This window comes from Scyliorhinus canicula, chromosome 16 (assembly GCF_902713615.1).
Source record: "Scyliorhinus canicula chromosome 16, sScyCan1.1, whole genome shotgun sequence".
In the NCBI taxonomy this organism is placed as follows: Eukaryota; Metazoa; Chordata; class Chondrichthyes; order Carcharhiniformes; family Scyliorhinidae; genus Scyliorhinus; species Scyliorhinus canicula.
This window is the reverse complement of record NC_052161.1, coordinates 37,289,149-37,310,146: the sequence shown is the minus strand read 5'-3', so window position 1 is coordinate 37,310,146 and position 20,998 is coordinate 37,289,149. Positions and strand designations below refer to the sequence as shown.

General features: G+C 42.6%; 1 protein-coding gene across 1 annotated transcript in view; it reads right to left on the bottom strand.

Annotated features, from left to right (window-relative positions):
- Window positions 1-20,998, bottom strand: part of LOC119979616 (phospholysine phosphohistidine inorganic pyrophosphate phosphatase) — a 164,696-nt gene that overhangs the window by 77,933 nt on the left and 65,765 nt on the right. Inside the window, exon 5 of the mRNA XM_038822104.1 lies at window positions 20,650-20,742. Coding sequence (XP_038678032.1) covers window positions 20,650-20,742 — 93 coding nt within the window. The remainder of the gene's footprint in view (window positions 1-20,649; window positions 20,743-20,998) is intronic.

Here is a 20,998-nt window from a genome sequence, read left to right as displayed (position 1 = left end):
TGTACATCGCACTGACTATAACAGGCTGCAAAACTACAGGCAGACCTGGCTCCTTTCATTAATTACATAATCTGTATCCTACTAAATTCCATGACCTGCTTAGCTAGGACTAAACACCACTCCTCATATGACTCTTTAGTTATAGCTTTAGTAGAGGCACTGCCTGTATATATTTTAAACCAGGATTTTTAATAACATTACTGGAAGAGACTATAAAATATAATATATAACAATTTCTAAATTAATCATACTTTCCCCCTCAAAAAAAATGAACCAGCAATATGAAAAGATGCCTTCATTTTCCAAATCCTTTTCATCTTTAAATGCTACTCATTACTAAACACTATGATTACACTGTATGATACATATTTTGATACGTTTATGCATGTAAATTTAAACATCAATATAGTCCATTTCAGTCTTCTGTTCACAACAATGAACATTCCATTCTTCTTACATCTCAAAGTCATGATAAAGCATCGGCAATCACATTTTCTCTTCCTGCGATATATAATTTTCAAGTTAAATTGTTGTAGCAATAAACTCCATCTAAACAGTCTTGCATTTTGATCTTTAAACTTCGCCAAAAACTTCAATTGATTATGGTCTGTATAAACAATTGTCACTGATGAATTGTTAGCAACATAAATGTCAAAATGTTACAACTCCGAAAACAAACTCAGATGTCTCCTTCTAGATGGCCGAATACTTCTTTTGATGAGTATTTAGTTTTCTGGAAAAATAACCAACAGGTCATTCTGTACCTTCATTGTCTTCTTGTAACAGTACAGTATCAACGCCCACATCACTCGCATCAATGGCCTCCTTAAACCGCTTGCCACAATTCGGTGTCACCAAAACCTCTGTGGTGGTTACTACAGTTTTCAGATTGTCAAATGCCTCCTGACATTCTGACATCTAATTAAATTTCCGGTTCTTTTTTAGAAGTTCAGTCAGTGGAGCAACCACACTGCTGAAATTTGCCACATATTTTCTGTAGAAACCAACTCATGCCCAGAAATCTTAGAACTTCTCTTTTCGTTGATGGTATTGGGAACTCCCAAATAGTTTTCGCTTTCGAATTCTATGGGGCCATCTGACTAGGTCCAAATGCATGGCCTAAGAATGTGACTTGGGCTTTCACAAACTCACTTTTAGTCAGGTTTACCAACAAGCCAGCTTGCTGTAGGCGATCGAACAATTCCTTTAAATGTTCCAAATGCTTCTTTCATGTTTGACTGAACACCACCAGATCATATCTGTATACTACACTATTTTTTAGTCCAGAAATGGCCTTGTTGGTTAGTCTTTGGAATGTTGGTGTCGCATTCTTCAATATGGTTTCTGAACCATCACAATAGGTAAGCTCCAATCGCTGCAACATACTTAATGATACCATTCTTAACCATACTTTCAATCTCCTTTTGTCCTTGTGCTAACTTTAGTGGATTTAGTCCATGTGGATGTTGCTTAATTGGAATAGAATTTCCTGCATCTACATTATTTATAATAATCTTTGGACTTCCTAGTTTGTTTGTGCACACAACTCTATGTGACTGTAAGAACTCTTTCAGGTTGCTGACTTTCCTCCCGAAGGTAACTCAGTAACTTATCCAAATTTCTTAGTATTTCCTCATTGTCCAATCTAAATTTGAGAAATGTCAAATTCAGAATCATCTGGATTAATCTCTTCTCTCTGAGTAATAACTATGAACACATCCTCCTTCTTTCCTTCCCTATCAAAATACCTTTTGAGTATATTAACATGACACGCTGAGTTTTCCTTCTGTCTGGCGTTCTTAACAAATAATTCACCTCAATTTTCTTTTGATTTGATAAGGCCCACCAAATCTTGCTTTTAATGGTTCACCTACCATCCAGGGGTGGGCTCTGAGGGGGAAGAACGCTGGCAATGGCCCAAGGTGTACAGACGCCGTTGATCGTTCGAGATGTTGGACATGTGCCATAGGAGACTCCGCCTCAACAAGGAGACGATGCGGCACCTGTGCCATGTCCTTGCGGACCTGGCATCTCATGGAAGAGGAGGACACCCGCTCCTGGTGGCCGTGAAGGTCACTGCAGCCCTAAACCATTATGCAGCAGGTTAATTCCAGGTCTCGAGGGGGGACTTGTACGGCATTTCACAAGCTTGAGCCCGCAAGTGCATCTGTGAGGCACAGATGCCCTATATGCCCGGGCAGCTGACTACACTAACTTTGAGCTGGAGCAAGCCCATCAAGATGTGGGACAGCAGGATTCTGCGCCATCGCTGGATTACTCCAGGTGTGGGGGGTAATTTATGGCACTCACATTGCCTTGCGCACACCGGGGCATCAGAGAGTGCGCTTCATTAACTCCCTCCCTCAGTTCCACTCCCTCAGTATTCAACTCGTGCGTGACAACAGCCTCCGGATCAAGCATGTGTGTGCACACTTCCCAGGGAGTGTGCATGACAGCTATATCCTGAGACACTTAGATCTTCAAGGGTCACCTGTTTGCTCTTGGGGTATCTGTTGAGGTCATGGTTGATGATGCCAGTGCAGAGGCTGGAGACCCATGCGGAGACCCGATATAAAATGAGGCCTAAGCTGCCACCTGTGCTGTCTTAACCGTTTGTTCCTCCACAAGTTATCACAACTGCGGGAAGCGCATCTTTAAATTCCAATAAAATAACTTTCCCTAGGAGCTTCGCATGTTAGGTCTAATTTTAATGCTCTCATCCACCTATCAAAATTATTTTGTTTGATTCTTTTAAATTCTCTATTCGTCTGACCTGGTTCTTTCCTTAGATTTTTAAATTTCTGTCTGTAGGCTTCTGGCATTAGTTCATATGCACTTAAAATGGCTTTTCCCATCTCATCATAAGTCCTAAATACCTCCTCTGATAATGATGCAAACACTTCACTAGCTCTAATCTACTAACTTTGAACTAACACTACCGACATGGGTTTTGGCCATTTCAATTGTTCTGCTACTTTCTCAATGAGATTTAAGAAAAAGCTTCCACATTTTTCTCGTCAAACTTTGGCAGTACTTAATATACTGAAACATATCCCACTGGACTTTTGACTGAGAGGAGTTACGCCTTCCACTAGACTTTCAGCAACACCTGAATTTAACTGCAACCTTTTAAGTTGATAATCTCTTTGCAGTTCTGATGCGCGATCAATGAACACAGAAACGAAGGAGTAGTCCGAATCGAAGGCTTTAATCTACAAGAAGTGTGCCCAGCAGGAGTACAGAAATGACCTGGCTGGGAAACACGGGTTCTTATACTCAGTCTCGTAGGCGGAGCTACCTTTCTCCCGACCAATGAGAAGACAACACTTGGGCCAATGGGCAGCGAGCCTTCTACACCAATAGCAGCTCACACTCTCAGGTACCGTAATACCCCTAGTCATACTACCACAAGTTCCATTTTCTGAAGTTCAAAATCTCTCCTTGTGTTTTTCCTCCACCGTTGCCGCTCTCTCCTTTTTTTCTGTATTCACCTCTCTTTCCTTTTCTTCTGCCATTGCCGCTCTTTCACTATCTTTTTCCTTTGCTTTTAATTCAAATTCAAAGCGTCTCAGTTCTTTATCATGTTGTAATTGTTTCATTTGTAATTAAATTTGAGCTAATTGCAATGATTCAGACTGTGTCTCTGAGACATTTAAATGCTGAGCTATTGCTTGAATTATCTCCACCTTCCTCACCCCTTCAAATAAAATCAACTGCAGCTTGACTGCCGATTTGAAAGGCTTTATTTAGCCACCCTTTGTAAACCAACCATAGTGATCTCTTCCACACACAGGAAATTCTTAGCCCCTGAAAGTGCAATTTTATCAGTCATTCCCTATTTAAACTGACAGAATTCAACACATGAAAGAAAACACCAGTTCCTCACACATGTGGTCTTTAAATTCAATAATCCAAAACCAAACTAAGAATTATATATTTTAATCGTGGTAAAGAGCCCCCAATTTTTTTTAAGGATACTGGACCAGACCCCAACTTTTATTAGGCAGCGGATGCGAACCACAATTTTTCTATTTGTAAAACTGTGAGGAAAGGATACTTTAATTTAAACACAGAATTAACTACTTTAACATCAAAGAGACAGTGTTACAATGATCAGTTGAACAGTTCTTAAACAAAATGGAAAAAACTTGAAGGTACTATCTACCCCTGCCACATATTCCAATGAAGCAACCCATTACAATTCACTAAGTTCCATGACTAAAACACCACTGCATCATAAATTATCTACACTTTGTGGAATCTCCTGCAATAGGAGCAATGTTCCATTAGTAAATACCTCTGGCTGGATTCTCCGTTCCTGCATCTAAGTGCTCATGCCAATGGAGGATCCGTGGAGTTCCACGATGGAAAAATTGGTGCCACACCGCACCGATTCCGCTACCTGTGAGGGGCTAGCACCAGTGCTGCGTGAAACACCCGCAGAACATGTGGAAAACGGTGGGAGAATTGCTGGGTCCGTGCTGGAAACGCACAGGGCTGACAAGCTGCAGCCACGTGTACACTTACACCCCCCTCCCCCCACATGCACCGATCATGCCCGAAAAGATGGCGCCGGTTGTGCTGGACCGCGTACCCGTCCACTCCGACCCCACAGCCCAACTCCCGGTCATCCCCCACTACTCCCCCCAGCCCTAGAAGAAGCCTCCCGGCCAGAGGCACGACTGTCGGCAAAGTATGACCGCAGCCACCACGCCAGGCTCATGACTGTTGGGACCACACGTGGCCTGCGCCATTGGGAACTTGGCCCATTGGAGTCAGAGGATCGCGGGTGGGCCCGAAAATGAGATGCAAACGTGGTTGCAACTATGTGTGACGCAGTGATGCCGATTTGGAGGGGGTGATGCATCATGACCCGGGATCAAACCGGCACCTGCCGTCGGCATTGGGAGCTGTTCTCCACCCAATCGCCGTTGCTGATTTTGGCGTTGGGCAATGGAGAATCCCGCCCCTCACCTTTTATGACTCTTTAATTACAGCTTTAGTAGACCAACTGCCTGTATGTACTGTAAATCAGGGTTTTTATTAACATTTTTGTAACAGAATATACAATATATTACACAACAATTTCTACATTCATCACAATTGGGTGCACAAAATTCCCGCAGACAAATTGGATCAGCCAATTTTCTGTGGTGGCACATGCTTGTGGAAAGCTTACTTTGTTTTTTAAAACAGCATCCGTCAAGAATCTAACTATTTTTTCCAGCACACATGGGCAGAAGTACAAAAAGATGTCTAATATAAAACAGGATTATTCAAATGACCTAAATAATCAATCACCAATATTACAAAAAAAAAGATGGAAATTGGAGACGAACATATTATAAAAAGGGTTCCGAGCAATGACCCAAAATAGTCCGAGAAGTGAGAGATGTCAGACACAACAGGCATTGGGAAGGTTGCATTTCCAATGGTTACAGAGGTAACCCTCCTAGATTAACCAAATTGGAGCTTCATATTGAAACTTTAGCAAACTGCATAGAATATTTTACATCTTATGAGAATAGGACTTTGGCTCAATGTCTATCCAAAATGCAACACCTCCGGCAATGCTATATTTCCTCAGCATTACAATGAAACATGAGATTATGCGCTCAAATCCTGAAGTTGGGCTTGAACCCAGCACCTTTAGGTTTTAAGACAATTATTCGACCACTGAGCTAAGACAGATTTACAACCATTCTTCTTACAATTCCCTGTTTGAAACTTTGCAATCAAATTTTCACCTCTTCTCCAGCAGGCAAGCATCCATAACCAAACTCACAATTGGCTGACTATGATCATGGTACGTTATGTTATTTACAGTCAACCGCAACATTTTGATTCAATGGCATCCCTCCACTCTCCAGCTCACTCAAGGTGCCTTGCTTGGTTCCATTGTTACCTATCCAATTGTAGATAGAGTTTATCTATCAATGCTTTCTATTACCATTACCCCGGTCCTCCCACATCATTGTTTTGGAGTCTCCCAATGACCCACCCAGTTTCAGCTTCTCTCCATTTCCAATGACATAATCTGGATAACAACAGATCAGCCTTATCTTGTAATCTGAAGATACCAAAAAAAGCATCTCCACAAATATCTGAACCCCTCCACTTCTCTGCGAGCTAGACCCAATTTTCGCATTTGTGGAGACTCTGCAGACCTGCAAAAATGGCGGGTGAGACTCCGATCCAGAAGTCCCACTAACATTTTGAAAGGCCCCGACAGTTTGAACTCAATGTTGAGTTCAAACAGACCCCATTTTCACTATAGCATGGGCCTTAACCCGCAGTGTTATAAATGTTTAGAGTCATCATGTGGCTAAGGTTTGTAGAACTGTCAAGATGTGAAGTTATTTAAATCTTCAGCCCTCCAAAAATAACAAAAAGACTGTCTGCATCAATGAGCGATAAAAGATTCCAGCTGAAGTTACTTAAATCCCCAGCCCTTTAATTTAAAAAAAGGCGCAGAAGAAAGTTCACTATCTGATTGTTATTAAATGATTAGCTGTTTTTGATGTGGGGTCTTTGTTCTTATAAGAAATTAAGTAAATTTGGAATAGGCTTTCTTGAATGGAATTTATTTTACACAGTGAAGGTTAGAATATATATGTAGAACTTTATTCTATTTCATCGTGGACAGACAGAGGGCAGGAGGGAACACTGAAGGTGGGTGGGGGGCCTCCGATTGTCTAGCCGATCTCTGATCTCTGAGGCGGGACTGAGGGGTGAAGGTCCTACCTCAAGCTAACTAATGCATGTTAAATGGCCGCAGAGTGAGGCCGCCAACTGAAGGCTTGGATTTTATGTCCCCAATTCATAATCCAGCCCAGAGTTAATATTGCAGAATGAAAAAATGTTGTCAGTGTCTGTTAGTTCAATATTAATCAGCAGCCATCAAAAATCACAATGAAGAAAGTGATTTGCTTTGTTTAAGAAGTTATGCAAGCAAATGCATTATGCAATTCCCACAGTAACCTTTTTCATAATGTTTAGGTGATCTTTTAACTTATGAAAATCACTAAAAACTATTAAAGTACATGAATCCAATCCTGCTCGTACATTTGGATACTTAATCTCAAGTCTAGCTGAATCACAAACACAGAGAGCAATTATAACAGCACCTTTTTTTATAATCTGCGTACCAGTATCGTGTCTTAATTTAAAGAATCATTATTGTGCAATTAGATCTTTTGTTATGCAAGTGAGGACTTATTTTAGGAGTTTTATACACAAGGCATCATGAAGATTGTTACTATGTAATTTTCCATGAATTTGCATTTCCTTTGTCCAAACCAAGAAAAATACAGAATTGATCAGATAATATATTTATTTTTAGGACATTCACATGGTTCAGGGTAGTGTAAATTTAGCAATGTTAAAAAAAGGGGACAGTTTGCAAAAAGGATCCTATATTTAGAGATTTCAACAGTTTACCCCTCGGAAGAGAGACAGCATCTAATTTTGTATGCACTCATCATACCTGCAGATCACAGCGTTTATAAAAAAAGACTGAATTAGAAAGTTTTTTTTTTAGTACACTGACTTATAGAAAGACTTACAGAAAGGCAGCCAAAATCTTTATTTACTACAGTGTTACTACTTCATAAAATTTGATAGTTTAATTCCCGGTGAAATATTTTGCAGCAGATCACGATGCTGAAGTGAATAAGGTTATGAAATGTACCTGGAAAATAAGTTAGAACAGTGTGTGCGGCACGTGTGTGTGTGTGTGTGTGTGTGTGTGTGTGTGTAACAGCCACTATACGTAGTGGACGCCAAGAAAGGACAAGGATCACTCAACAGGGATGGCTTACAGTCAGGAATTAGGAATTGCCACTTGGATTGGTCGCCAGAAAGTCATATTCTATCGAAGAATGTTTGAAAGTACTCAATTAGGATTTGCCACCTTTAGGGTGAGAGGTAAATGACCTAAAAACAAACCCACGCAGATAAAGTGGCACGAGGTGGACCACTCCTTTGGACAGCCAGCACTAGCACGATGGGCTGAACGGCCTCTTTCTGTGCTGTAACCATTCTGTGACTAAATCAAATTCTTTCCTTAAAGCCCCCAACTAGTACCCAGAACATCTTACTAAGTTCACGAAGGCTCCCGATTCAGTCGAAAGTTTATTGCGTATCGAGTTAGCCATTTTCAAGAACCTGTTGATGGGGATTTAATTGGTTTCAGTGCTTCTGGGTGAAGGAGGCAAATACTTAATGGGGCTCAGGCTCTGCTCTCTCTCTCCCCCCCCCCCCCCCCCCCCCCCCCCCCCCCCCAACACACACACACACACAGAGTTAGTATTCAGCAATCCCTTGCATGTGAATATCAGGTGAGAACAGATAAGAATAGGACCTATCTGTGATTCGTTCAGCGGTTGAATAGTTTCCACCACCTTCCATCAATACTCACATTGTAAAAGCCATTTGGACAAAGTACGGATTTCAAGGTCTGTGGAAGATTGCTGCAAATAGCCAACAGCAAGCAGAGAAAGCTAGCCAGAGAAGGTATTCAGTGAATGTGTCAGTGACGATTTTCGATGGGATTCTCCTGGTTTCTGCCATAACTTGAGTACAAACTCCAGTGAGGTGGCAGAAATAGCCTCGTTAGCGGTTTCCCTGGGATCCTAATTAGGCAAACACCCATAGAAATGGTGTTGAAGTGATTTTCATTGAACAGACTGAGCTGCAACTAAGGTAACCAGTTAACTACCTACTCAAGCTGGTTTCCCCACTTTACCAATACCGCAATTAAGGTATGAGTGCTGGCAGTAGCATCTTAATTGTTAAAATGAAATATTTCACTCCATGCATCGAATCAAGAAAGGAAGGACAGATTCATGCAGATGCTGCTTAAAATACAACTGCATGTGAGCAGTGGTGCTTGTAGAAACAGACAGTGGCAGACGCATACAAAAATTGTGTTCTGGCCTCGAGGGAGTTCAGTGATTTACTATCAGTGAAGGGTAATAATCACTAAAGGCACTGCAATTATTCCCAAATCATTCAGGATTTAAAAAATCATTGGTGAGAAGATAGAGGTCGAAAGGTCTTATGTCAGGGGAAATAAAAAGCTCTGGTCATCAAAAGTAAGGTATAAAATAGTTTTTTAGGCTGACAAGGTAGGTAGGAATATCTAAGAGGATGAACATCTGTGACAGACAGTGTGACCAGCCTATAATAAAAGCAGTAAATTGGAAAAGTAAATAGCAGCTCCTTGATTAATGGGGATGTAGAACTAGTCACTTTAGAGTTAAGAATTCACGTTGTCTGACTGGTACTCTGCCTGTCAGGATTGAGTTAGCAGCTCAGGCCAAATTTAGTCACACAGAAATGCACAACAAACAAACAAAGTCAAATAAAATAAGCTGATCCACCCTCTGGAGCACTTACAAACGCTTCATAAATTTTGAATGCATTCCTCTAGAATAAAATAATACCTACAGGTAAAAGGTAACCGGTATTTTAGACTCAACTCGTTCATCCTACTTAAATCACATTTTCTCGTGTAGGTTACAAGTGACAGTGAACTCCAGCCGTTTGTTCAGAAATCTAAAGACATCTACTACTCCAGTCCATTGCAGACATGAGTGAATTATGACAGTCTTATGTACTCATGTGAGAGCACCCAGAACCCCTTGTCACTGATTAAATATTTGGCTTATTCTATGTGTAAATGTCTCTTGAGGGATTTTCAACCACTTCAAGTCATATCTCAAACACTGTTGGGCATCAAATGATAATCCCGACATGTGGTTTGTCGTTCTGATGCACAGATGAGTACGAATTACCCTCAGTAACGTGAAGGTCTAGGCTCAACAGTGTAAGCAAACATTACATGTCAAACAGAAAGCGTGATTGTCAAAAGTTGCAGCATTCCCTTTAGCCTGGAAGACAATTCACTAATAGGAGCAACAATGCTTGATCCTGCTTAAGCCTTTAATGGACCTCTCTTAATTTGTTTTCTTTCGAACAATGATATTCATCCGCCTTCTGGGTAAGCAGCTTGATAAATAAAAGACTGATCAGACAGAAACAAAAATACAGTCATATCATCTAATGAACTAAAAGTCAAGCAAATTCTTTCCCTTTAGCTTCTGCTAAAACTTCTTTGCCTCTCCCCAAACCATTGCATCCAAGAAGGAGTGGGTCGGCAGGCTGCCTGCAATTAAATCTGTTTCTCAGTTCACATGGGATAGGTACAAAATCACATATGACCACAAAATAATGACGCGAACCCTTGATATTTTAAAGTTTGCCCATCCCTAATTACCCTTGGGAAGGTGGTGGTGAGCTGCCTTCATGAACCGCTACAGTCCCTGAGGCACACCCACAGTGCTGTTAGGGAGGGAGTGCCAGGATTTTGACCCAGTGACAGTGAAGGAACGGCGACATATATATTCTACAATATTATATAATCTCATGTAATCTTTGCCACCAATAATTTAGTGGTCTCAATGACTAAATTAGAATTATTGGGTGGGATTTCCCTCCCCCCTCGGTGGTGTGTTCTACAGCAGCGGAGGGCAAGTGGCCAGTGGCCGGCGAGGGATCGTCTGGTCCCACTGTTGTCAGTGGAGTTTCTCATTGAAAGCAATCCTCATCACCGCAGGACTGCGCTGGCGGTGGGATTGTAAGGTCCCACCAATGTGAATGGCCAGAAAATCCCACCCATAAAATGTGGGCTCCCAAATAAGGAAGAAAAAAATCACAATCTCATTTAGCAGCAAATATTGATTTATTTAATCACCATAACCGCACTCCAAATGAATAAATAATATTTACAGCACCGAACTAGGCCATTCAACTCAACAAGCCCATGTTGATGTTTTTGCTTTACAGGCTCCAACCTTTCTACATCTAAACCCATCAATATACCCTTCTCAAGTTCTATCTTCCTCATATTTTTATATAGTTTCCTCTAGTTAGTTCATTTAGTGAATGCATTCATCAAGTTAATATTATTTGCCTCAACTACTCCTTGTGGTAACGAGTTCCACATTTTAACTGTTCTCTAAGTTACAAGTTTCTTCTGACTTATTGGGTTCATTAGTGAATACTTTAAATCTGTGGCCACCAGTTCTTGTTTCACTCACAAGTGAAACTATCACTTCTATGTCAATGCTGTCAAATCCTTTAAAGACCTCTATCAATCTTCCCTTTACTAGACAAAAGGGCCCCAATCCTAATCTAACTATCCTGATGGATAACATCTCATTATTTTAGTAAATCTAAATCTTGTGGTCCTGCTCATAAATAATCCTCCTTCTTCTCAGAAGGAGTCGAGGATTACGTGCTTCCACAATAAAAATTAGTTCTGAGGTGACCGAGGAGTCTAATGTGTGACTATGGGAGACAGTCACCCAAGGCTGGAATTGAACCCCGGTCCCTGGTGCTGTGAGGCAGCAGTGCTAACCACTGTTCCACCATGCCGCCAAAATTAGCTTCTTTTAATTTGAGCATTTCAAAATATGATCATCTTAACAAACATGATTTTATCATTTAGCCAGCTAAAATAAAAGTAGTCTTGAGCAATTAAGTGTATATTTTAGGTAAATAGAATATGTGGGTACAATGGAGGACTTTTGCACTTTCCACTCACTGACATGATCTAGCATTTCCACATTAATAACATATGGAATGGACAACGTTTTTTCTGTAACAAAGGATAACATTGTAGGGTTGCAACCTCTCGGACCCCAGGCAAAAGTAACTTTGACTGTAATCAGTAGTTTCTCAAAACCAGATGTGGTTCACGATGACCTTGTGCATTTTCATCATCCTACAGATTAAGTGCATCCACTGCTTAATTTAACGAGCTCACTCCATTCATTTGAAGTCATTCCCTGGTGTCCCTTTGTCAATATTACATTATTCACCAGCAGTAATTTTCAGACTACTTATACTGTTGAAATGTAACCATGCAATTAAAGTGTGGCAAGTTTCCACAATTTCTTTTGAATACACCTACGATCAAAACTGGGCTCTAGATACATGCTGGAAGCAGAGAGTGACAGCCTGAGCAAAAATAATCATAAAATCCCGACAGTGCAAACGGAGGCCACTCGGCATATCGTATTAGCTATTGCCTTTCATCTGCGCTGCACACAAACTGATGGTTTTCATCCAATTTACTTTTATTTATTACTTTCACGGAATGCGGCCGTCGCTGGCTAGGCCGCCATTGATTGGCCATTCCTAATTGTCCTCGTGAAGGCAATGGTGTGCCGCCTTCTTGAACTGTTGGAGTCAATGTGGTGTAGATAAACCTACACTGCTGTTGTTAGGGAATTCCAAGAATTTAAACCAGTGACAGTGACGGAACGGTAATATAATTCCAAGTCAGGATGGTGTGTGGCTTGGAGGGGAACCCCCAGGTTGTGGAGGGGTGAATTTCAAGGTCGTGGATGATCAAGTGATGCTGCTTTGTCCTAGGTGGTGTCGAGCTTCGCATGCTGTTGGAGCTGCACTCATCCAGGCAAGTGGAGAGCATTCCATCGCAACCCTGACTCGTGCCTTGGTGGCTAGGCTTCGAGGAGTCAGGAAGGGAGTTACTTGCTGCAGAACTCCCAGCCTCAGTTCAGGAAGTGAACTTTCTGTTTCATTTTTAGGTCATGATATCGATGGAGGCCTGACTGAGGGTCACTTGCTATTCTGCCAAACACGCACGGGAGACACCCCAGGGAGAAAGAATAGTGGTTTACATCATCTCGCACTGAAAGGAATCGCCTTATACTTTCAACGTGTAAACATTCGTAAATACATTCAAAGTTGTGAAAAAGTAATTTGAAAGAATAATAACTATGAGCAGCACAACATGCAAGCGTAGTTCGAAAAATTTAGCTCTCTGCTCCTTCAAAAGGAGAACACTATGCATCATTCCAAGCCCTAAGGTGAAAGACTGTGTCCCTTTATGTTGTGTGCAACAAGACTGTATTCGCACAGAATGTGGAGCTAATACTTGTTCAAAAACATTCAACAGCAGAAATCATTGATGCCAACTTTATTGATTGAGGCAGGTTTAAACACAAAGCCCCTCTTCATATTTATGAAACCAAAAAGAATAAAATGTGTTCCATTATTAAAAGGATATTTGAAGGCAATAAAAACAGATTAGGTTTTAGGGGAATGTAGTTGTACTCAAGTGAATCCTGTGGTTCTGATGAGCTATTACAGACCTACACTTACAAACAGCGCTGACAGAGGGGCTATCAGGATCTGATTAGTGCTGGGATGGTAACAGCTCCACTCACAATCAAACATCGGTTGATAAAAAAAATGTTTACACTGTTGAATAATTTATCTCTCTGGTTTATTCTCCTGATTTTGTGACAGGTTTCTCCGCCGTCCCTCCCTGACAATTAGGGCATTCAACACGCTTACAACAGCAGCCCAGCCTGTGAAAGTCACTTTATTATATGGACATCAGATCAGGAAAAATCACAAAAATAAAAAAGGCACAGAAGCTGCAGATTTTCTCTTATGACTGGCAAATCTTCAAATATTATCAAAGCTTTCAGAACTGATAATTGTGTGAATTATTGGAGCAGTGCAGGATCATAGAAACAGAAATTTACAGCATAGAAGAAGGCCATTCAGCCCACTGTGCTCATGCTGACCAACAAGTAGCCATCCAGTCTGATCCCACTTTGCAGAGATTCTAAATGGTCTGGCTTTAATGTCAACCCCCAGCCTGGGACACTTCTTTCAAATGGTGCTCCGTTCCCAGTCCCATAATTGGGGCTTTTGCACCATTTTCCATCCCTACGCATTTGCGAAGGGCTCGGCCTTGGCCAATGTTGAATTGGAATATTGCGCCCACTCCCAGTCTCTGCATGCATCGAAACTCCAGACTTGGGAGTTCCCGACATCTGCTCTCCAACTCCAAGGTGACATTCTTAACAAGAGTCACCCAGTGTTGCCGTTAAGCACTCAGGTTTAGAATAGAATGGTTCAGATAGATAAAAACATCTGCTGATTCCAGTATCTGCAGAGACCCCAATTCTTTCATCACTAGCATCGCGCATTTGCCCTTACTTTGTGCAATCACTCGTAAACAAGGGAAACAAGTTGACAATGACTAAGCTAACTTACCTTCATCCAATCTACATTCAGATGAATCAGGGTGAAAACTCGCTGCTGGTTGGAGTCATACTTGGTTCAAAGGAAGATGGTTGCCGTTGTTTAAGGTCAATAGTCTCCATTCCAGGACATCACTGCAGGAATTCCCCAGGGTGGTGTCCTTGGCCCAACCATCTTCAGCTGTTTCATCAATGACCTTCTTTCCACCATAATATCAAAAGCAGGGATGTTTGCTGATGACTGCACAATGTTCAGACCCATTCACGATTTCTCAGATACTGAAGCAGTCCATGTCCAAATGCAGCAAACCTGGACAATATCCAGGCTTGGGCTGACAAGTGGCAAGTGCACCACACAAGTACCAAGCAATGACCAGCTCTACCAAGAGACCATCTAACCATCACCCATTACATTCAATGGCATTACTATTGCTGAATCCTCACTGTCAACATCATTGGGCGGGGGGGGGAGGGGGGGGGGGGGGGGGGGGAATTACCATTGGCCAAAAACTGAATGGACGAGTCATTTAAATACTGTGGCTACAAGAGCAGGAAAGAGGCTAGAGACCCAGAAACATTGGTCGCAGTAGTCTATAAGCTCCCCTTACAGTAGTTATACCATTGGACAGAGCATTAAACAAAATATTATTGGAGCATATAGCAAAGGAAAAATAATAATTGTTGATTATTTTAATCTTCATAGAGATTGGACCAATCAAATTGGCCAAGGAGGTCCAGAAAATTAGTTTGTAGAATGAAAGCTTCCAGGAGCAATACATTGTGAAACCAATTAGGGATAACGCTATTTTAGATCTGGTATGGTGTTAACATTTAAAGAAACAATTCAGAATGTTCAATAAAAATAAATTCCCCTGAAAACCAAAACTCAGCAATAAAGATTCACATGTGACTCACTCAGGAAGCTCAGCAATAAAGATTTACACGTGACTCACTCAGGAAGTTAGATTTTAAAAAGGGGGGAGACAGTAGCATAGTGGTAATGCCACTGTGTGTGTAGCCCAGAGGCCTAGACTAATGTTCTGGGGACATGGGCAACATTAAATGTGCCCATCACCTCCCCCACCCAATGGGTTCTAAGGTGGAGGGGAGTGTACAATAGCATGGATGGGATTCCTTCAGGGACCCCACCCGCTTCGACCAAAGTATGATTTTACGGTATTAGGACATTGGTGGAAAACTCACCCACACCCCAATTAAGGCACATACGTGGGCTCTTAAGGGTCTTTCCCACCTAGCCTCAAATCTTAGGTTGGTGCGTGCCAGATGACTGAGGGTGGAAAACTTGAAAATGCTCTATCCTTGATCCCGGGCAGGAAAGGGAATGTGCCTAAATTGGAAGTCCTCCAGATTGGGGAGCCCTTCCCTAAGAGACTGGGGAGTTCTGGCCTCTTCCCCTGCCTCAGGCCTAACCCCGGACAGAGATCTCCTCCCATCACGACTCGCCAGGGCACCCCCTCCCCTCCCTGCGACCAGTGGAACATACCTGAAGTGCAGTCTTGGGACTTAGTCTCAGGCACGATGCAGCAGTACCTTTTCCGACCAGTGTAGCGCTGTGCCTGGAGAGCTATCGGCCAATCATCCCAGTGTGGATGGAATTCCCACTGGCTGTCAATTAGAGCTTAAGTAAACATGGAATGGCAGTGGGTCTGTCAGAGTCGGCAGGGAATGCAACTCTGCCGACTCTCAGGATGATGTGTGTCGAGCATCGCCATCCTAAAATTTTGGCCCATGAACTCAAATCTCATTGTGGCAATCTAGAATATAAAGCTAGTCTCAGTAATGATGACCATAACTTACCATCGGTTGTTGTAGAATCCCATCTTGCTCTCATATGTCCACTAGTGAAGGAAATCTGCCCTTTTTACCTGGTCTGGCCTACCTGTGACCCCAGACCTCACAGCAATGTGGCTGACTCCAAACAGTCCTTTGGAGTGGCCGAGCAAGCCAGGCAATTAATGGGAAACAGATGCTGACATTTCCAGCGATGCCCAAATCGCATGCATGAAGAAATTAAACAAAAGAGAGGCTGATAATGCTTGAAAGAATCATAGCGAATCTGAGGATTGGAAGTGTTTTTAGGAACCAGCATAGCGCCAACAAAACGTCGATTAAAAAGGAAAAAAATACGAGTGCAAACTTGTCAGGAATTTAAAAAAGGATTATAAGTAATTTTACAAGTTTATAAAAAGGAAGAGAGTAACTAAAGTAAATGTTGGTCCCATAGAAGCAGAGAAAAGGTAAGTTTTTAATTGGAAATGAGGAAATGGTAGAGATACTGAACACATATTTTGTCTGTCTTCAGAGTAGAAGACATAAGTTGCATACCGGAAATAGAGGGTAACCTATGGGCTAATAAGAGGAAATGAAGGTAATTAATACAACAGAGAAAAAGTACAGGAGAAACCTAAGAGGCTAGTATCTGACAAAGCACTTGATGGCCTACATTCTAAGACTCAAGAGATAGCTGTAGAGGTAGTCTCTCAAATCTGGAATGTTTCTGGCAGATTAGAAGCTAACAAATCTAACACCACTGTTCAAGAAAGGAGGAAGAGAACAAACATTGGCCTACGGGCCAGTTAGGCTGGTATCAGCAATCAAGAAAGTGCTATCATGAAGGAAGACTTCATAATGGACTTAGAAAAATATCCTATGATCAATCAAAGTAAATTGGGGATGAAGCGGGCTAAACAGCTGGTTGTAATGCAGAACAATGCCAGCAGTGTGGGTTCAATTCCCGTACCAGCCTCCCCAAACAGGCGGCGGAATGTGGCGAATAGGGGCTTTCCACAGTAACTTCATAGAAGCCTACTCGTGACAATAAGAGATTATTATTATTATGTGCTTTTAATAATAATAATAATAATAATAATAATAATAATAATCGCTCATTGTCACAAGTAGGCTTCAATGAAGTTACTGTGAAAAGCCCCTAGTCGCCACATTCCAGCGCCCGTTCGAGGAGGCCAGTACGGGAATTAAACCCGCGCTGCTGCCTTATTCTGCATTGCAAGCCAGCTATTTAGCGCAATTTGAAAGGGAAATTGAGTTTGACAATTTTACTAGGGATTTTTGCCAATGAAGCTGGGATGGTAGATGAAAGGGAACCAATAGATGTAGCACACATGGATTTCCAAAAGCATTTGATATGATGCCACACTAAAGTTTAATGGACAAGATAATGACTCATGAAGTTGGGGGAAATATATTAGCATGCATAGAGGATTTGTTAACAGACTAAAGCAAAGAGTAGGCATAAATGAAACATTTTCAGGCTATGACTAATACAGTGCAGTATCACAAGGATCAGTGCTGGGACCTCAGCTCGTTACAATCAATATAGAATTATAGAATCACTACAGTGCAGAAGGAGGCCACTCGATCTTCGGGTCTACATGACCCTCTGAAAGAGCACCCACCTAGGCTCATTCCCCTAATCTATCCCCTTAACCCCACCTAACCAGCACATTACTGGGCATTAAGGGGAAATTTAGCATGGCCAATCCACCTAACCAGCACATCTTTGGACTGTGGGAGGAAACTGGGCCACCCAGAGGAAACCCACTTAGGCAGGGGGTGAAAGTGCATACAGTCTCCATATTTAAGGAAGGATATACTTACATTGGAGGCGGTATAGCAAAGATTCACTAAATTGGTCCCTGGGATGGGAGGGTTGTCCTATAATAAGTGTACGAGTTAATTGGGCTAGTAGTCTTGGGCCTTTAGAAGAATGAGAGTTGATCTCATTGAAGCACACAAGGGGGGCATAGGCCCGCGATTGGTGCCCACCGATCGCGGGCCTATGCCCCCCTTGGCACGGCCGTGGTACTGCTGTGCCAATCGGGCCCCCAGATGCCCCAAACGGGCATCTGGCGCCCGTTTCACGACGGCAGCGAGCAGGTGTGTTTGCTGCCGTGTTGAAACGGGCGTGAAGGCCCGGCCACTCGGCCCATCGGCCTCGGAGAATTTGTGGCGTAGGTCGGGAGTGGGGGGGGGGGGGGGGGGGGGGGGGAGAGAATAGCGGGAGGGCGTGAAAAATGTCGGGAGGCCCTCCCGCTATTCTCCCACCCGGCGTGGGGGGCGGAGAATCGCGCCCCTAGTCTCCCGATGGGAGAATTGAGCCCAGGGTCTGCCTATATGTTAAACCAGGATTTTAAAAAAATATTACTGCAACAGAGATATATACATTAACCCAGGCTTTCAATAACATTACTGCAACAGATATATCTAATACAATCTATATTTAAAAATCCCCATATTAGTCACACCTGCCAATCTAAACACTGAGGCTGCGTGGCATATGGCCCTTAAGTGGCCACCTGGTTTTGGGCAAGCAGCTTTTGGGAATCCCATCCATTCAATTTTAGACCCCCCCACTGGTCCCGAGTCCTTGGGGGGGGGGGGGGGGGGGGGAGGGGGGAGTGTAAAATTCTGCCCCAAATCTTTGACAAAGACCTCAAATTCCAGTGTGGTTTTAGAACTAGATCTATAACAGGCATGATCTTAAGTCCAGCAGCTACAAGAAAAATGTCACAGACAAAGCAAGCCACTATATATTGCCATCATTGATCCCACCAAAGCATTCGACCACGTGAGCAGAGACAGCTCCATTTAAACTGCTGAAAGTGGCTGCCCGTTGCAGATACTCTGTGATCTCCTCTTTCCACGGCTACATGATGGGCCAGGTCAGCTGTGACGCCACCACATTGGAGTCCTTTGAGATCTGCAGTGGAGTTAACCAGGATCGTTTTCTGACATTGACACTCTTCGGCGCATTCCTTTCTCCGCTTCTCATGTTTGCCTTCAGGTCATCTACAGAGGGTGTCTACCTCCATTTCAGAACTGACGGAAAGCTGGTCAGCCTCGCATGCCTGAGACCCAAGGCAAAAGTGTGCCAAGTCCTGAACAGAGAGTTGCTCTACGTTGATGATGCTGTACTAACATTCCATACTGAGGAACACCTTCAGCGGCAAATGGGCAGACTCTCTCACACCTGTAAAGAATTTGGTTTGACCATCAAAACCAAGAAGACAAAAATCATGGCCCAGGGTGTTGCCGTGCTGTCATCTTTCAGCATTAAGGTTGTTGAGAGTTTCACATATCTGGGTTCCACAATCACCAGCAATCTGTTACTTAACACATGCTTGGCAAAAGCTGCAGCTGTTATGTCTGAGCTGAGTAAGAATGTGTGGAACAACAACCTAGCTGTGAGGCTACCAACCTGGATCCTCAGCACACTCCTCCTCTGTGCTGAGAGCACGAAAACATTTACTAGGCAGGAGAAAAAGCTGAACAATTGCCACCTTCACTGTCGCAGATGTATCCTTGGCATCTCTTGGTAGAACAAGGTCAGCGACTCAAAAGGTTTTGCAGTGTGCTAATTTCTTCAGCATACACTCACTGATAAGCTAATGATGTCTGCACTGGCTTGGCCACATTCAATTGGATGGATGATGGCCACATATCCAAAGACGTTGTGTACGGTGAACTGGCCTCTGGGTCAAAACCTCCTGGGCGTTCACATCTCCACCACAAGGACATCTGCAAGTTAGGTGTGAAGATGGTGGATATTGACACTGACAACTGGGAGACAGTGCCTGGCAGTCGTGGTTTCTGGAGGTGCTCTGTTTGGAAGGGCATTGGAAGAAGTGAGCAGAAACTACCTCCATATCAGAAGGTAGAGAAGAGGGGTGAGAGAAATTAGAGGCCAGCGAATCGTGCAAGCTCCTAGTTGCACTCTCTTCCTCTGCAGCAAATATGGCACAGACTGATAAGCCAGAGTGAGGCTCCTGAGCCACACTAGGCAATGATTAATGTAGAGTTGGACCACCATGGCACAAGGTATTGTCTTGTGAGACAGAAAGGTGCCACATAGTTCAAAAATAACTTTTCCAACATATCACTGCTAAGCAATAAGTTCCTTCAATAGTCCACCACTGAATGGTAGATGGAATTGATGAAACATTAATATTTCAACATAATTCTCACTCAGTATTGGCCTTAAGCTGAGACATCCATCCACAGAAACTGAAAGTGAAACCTCTTTAGCCACTATATTTGCAAGGGGAAAAGATGAACTTTTATCCAGAAGCTAAACTTCAAGTTACAGATTTCGAGTTATAAATCACAGTTCATTAAGCATTGACTCAGGATTATCTGGTCGCGCAAGAATCTAAATTTGATACACGATTGTACACTTTTTTTAAGATGCAGTTAAAGCACAGCTGATATTAATATATAGATCTATAAACTTTAAAAATGGATTACCTGGGTTAGATTTTTATACCTCCAACTTATGTCTGTCCAGTGTATATTTATTGCCCCAACCATTACTTAAAACTTGTCCATATTGTTGCTCACTGCAAATACTAGAATAATTCAGTTGCATCCAGAATACATTAAAATTAAACTTTTAGCAGCAATTCTGGAAGAAAAGTCTGTGGCCATTTGATAAATCAGGTGAACCAAAATGGCTAGAAACAGTTCAAACAAATTGTTTTTATTAAACAGATGACAGTATAAGTGTCTAATATTAAAGACATACCTGATCTGGCTCCAAGTCCATGTCAGACAAAGCGGACAAGAAAAACATTTTTGCTGGCTTGCCCACGACCTCAGCTTCAATATCACAGGCATACTGGAAGGAGGAAATGACAATAAATCAAACTCGTGTGCACTTCTTGAGAGAAAGGGTACTCATAGAATCACTACAGTGCAGAAAGAGGCCATTCGGCCTTTCAGGTCTGCACTGACCTTCTGAAAGAGCACTCTACCTAGGCCCAGCCCCCACCCTATCTCCGTAACCGAGTAACCCCACCTTTGGACATGAAGGGCCAATTTAGCTTGGCCAATCCACCCAACCTGCACATGTTTGGACTGTGGGAGGAAATCGG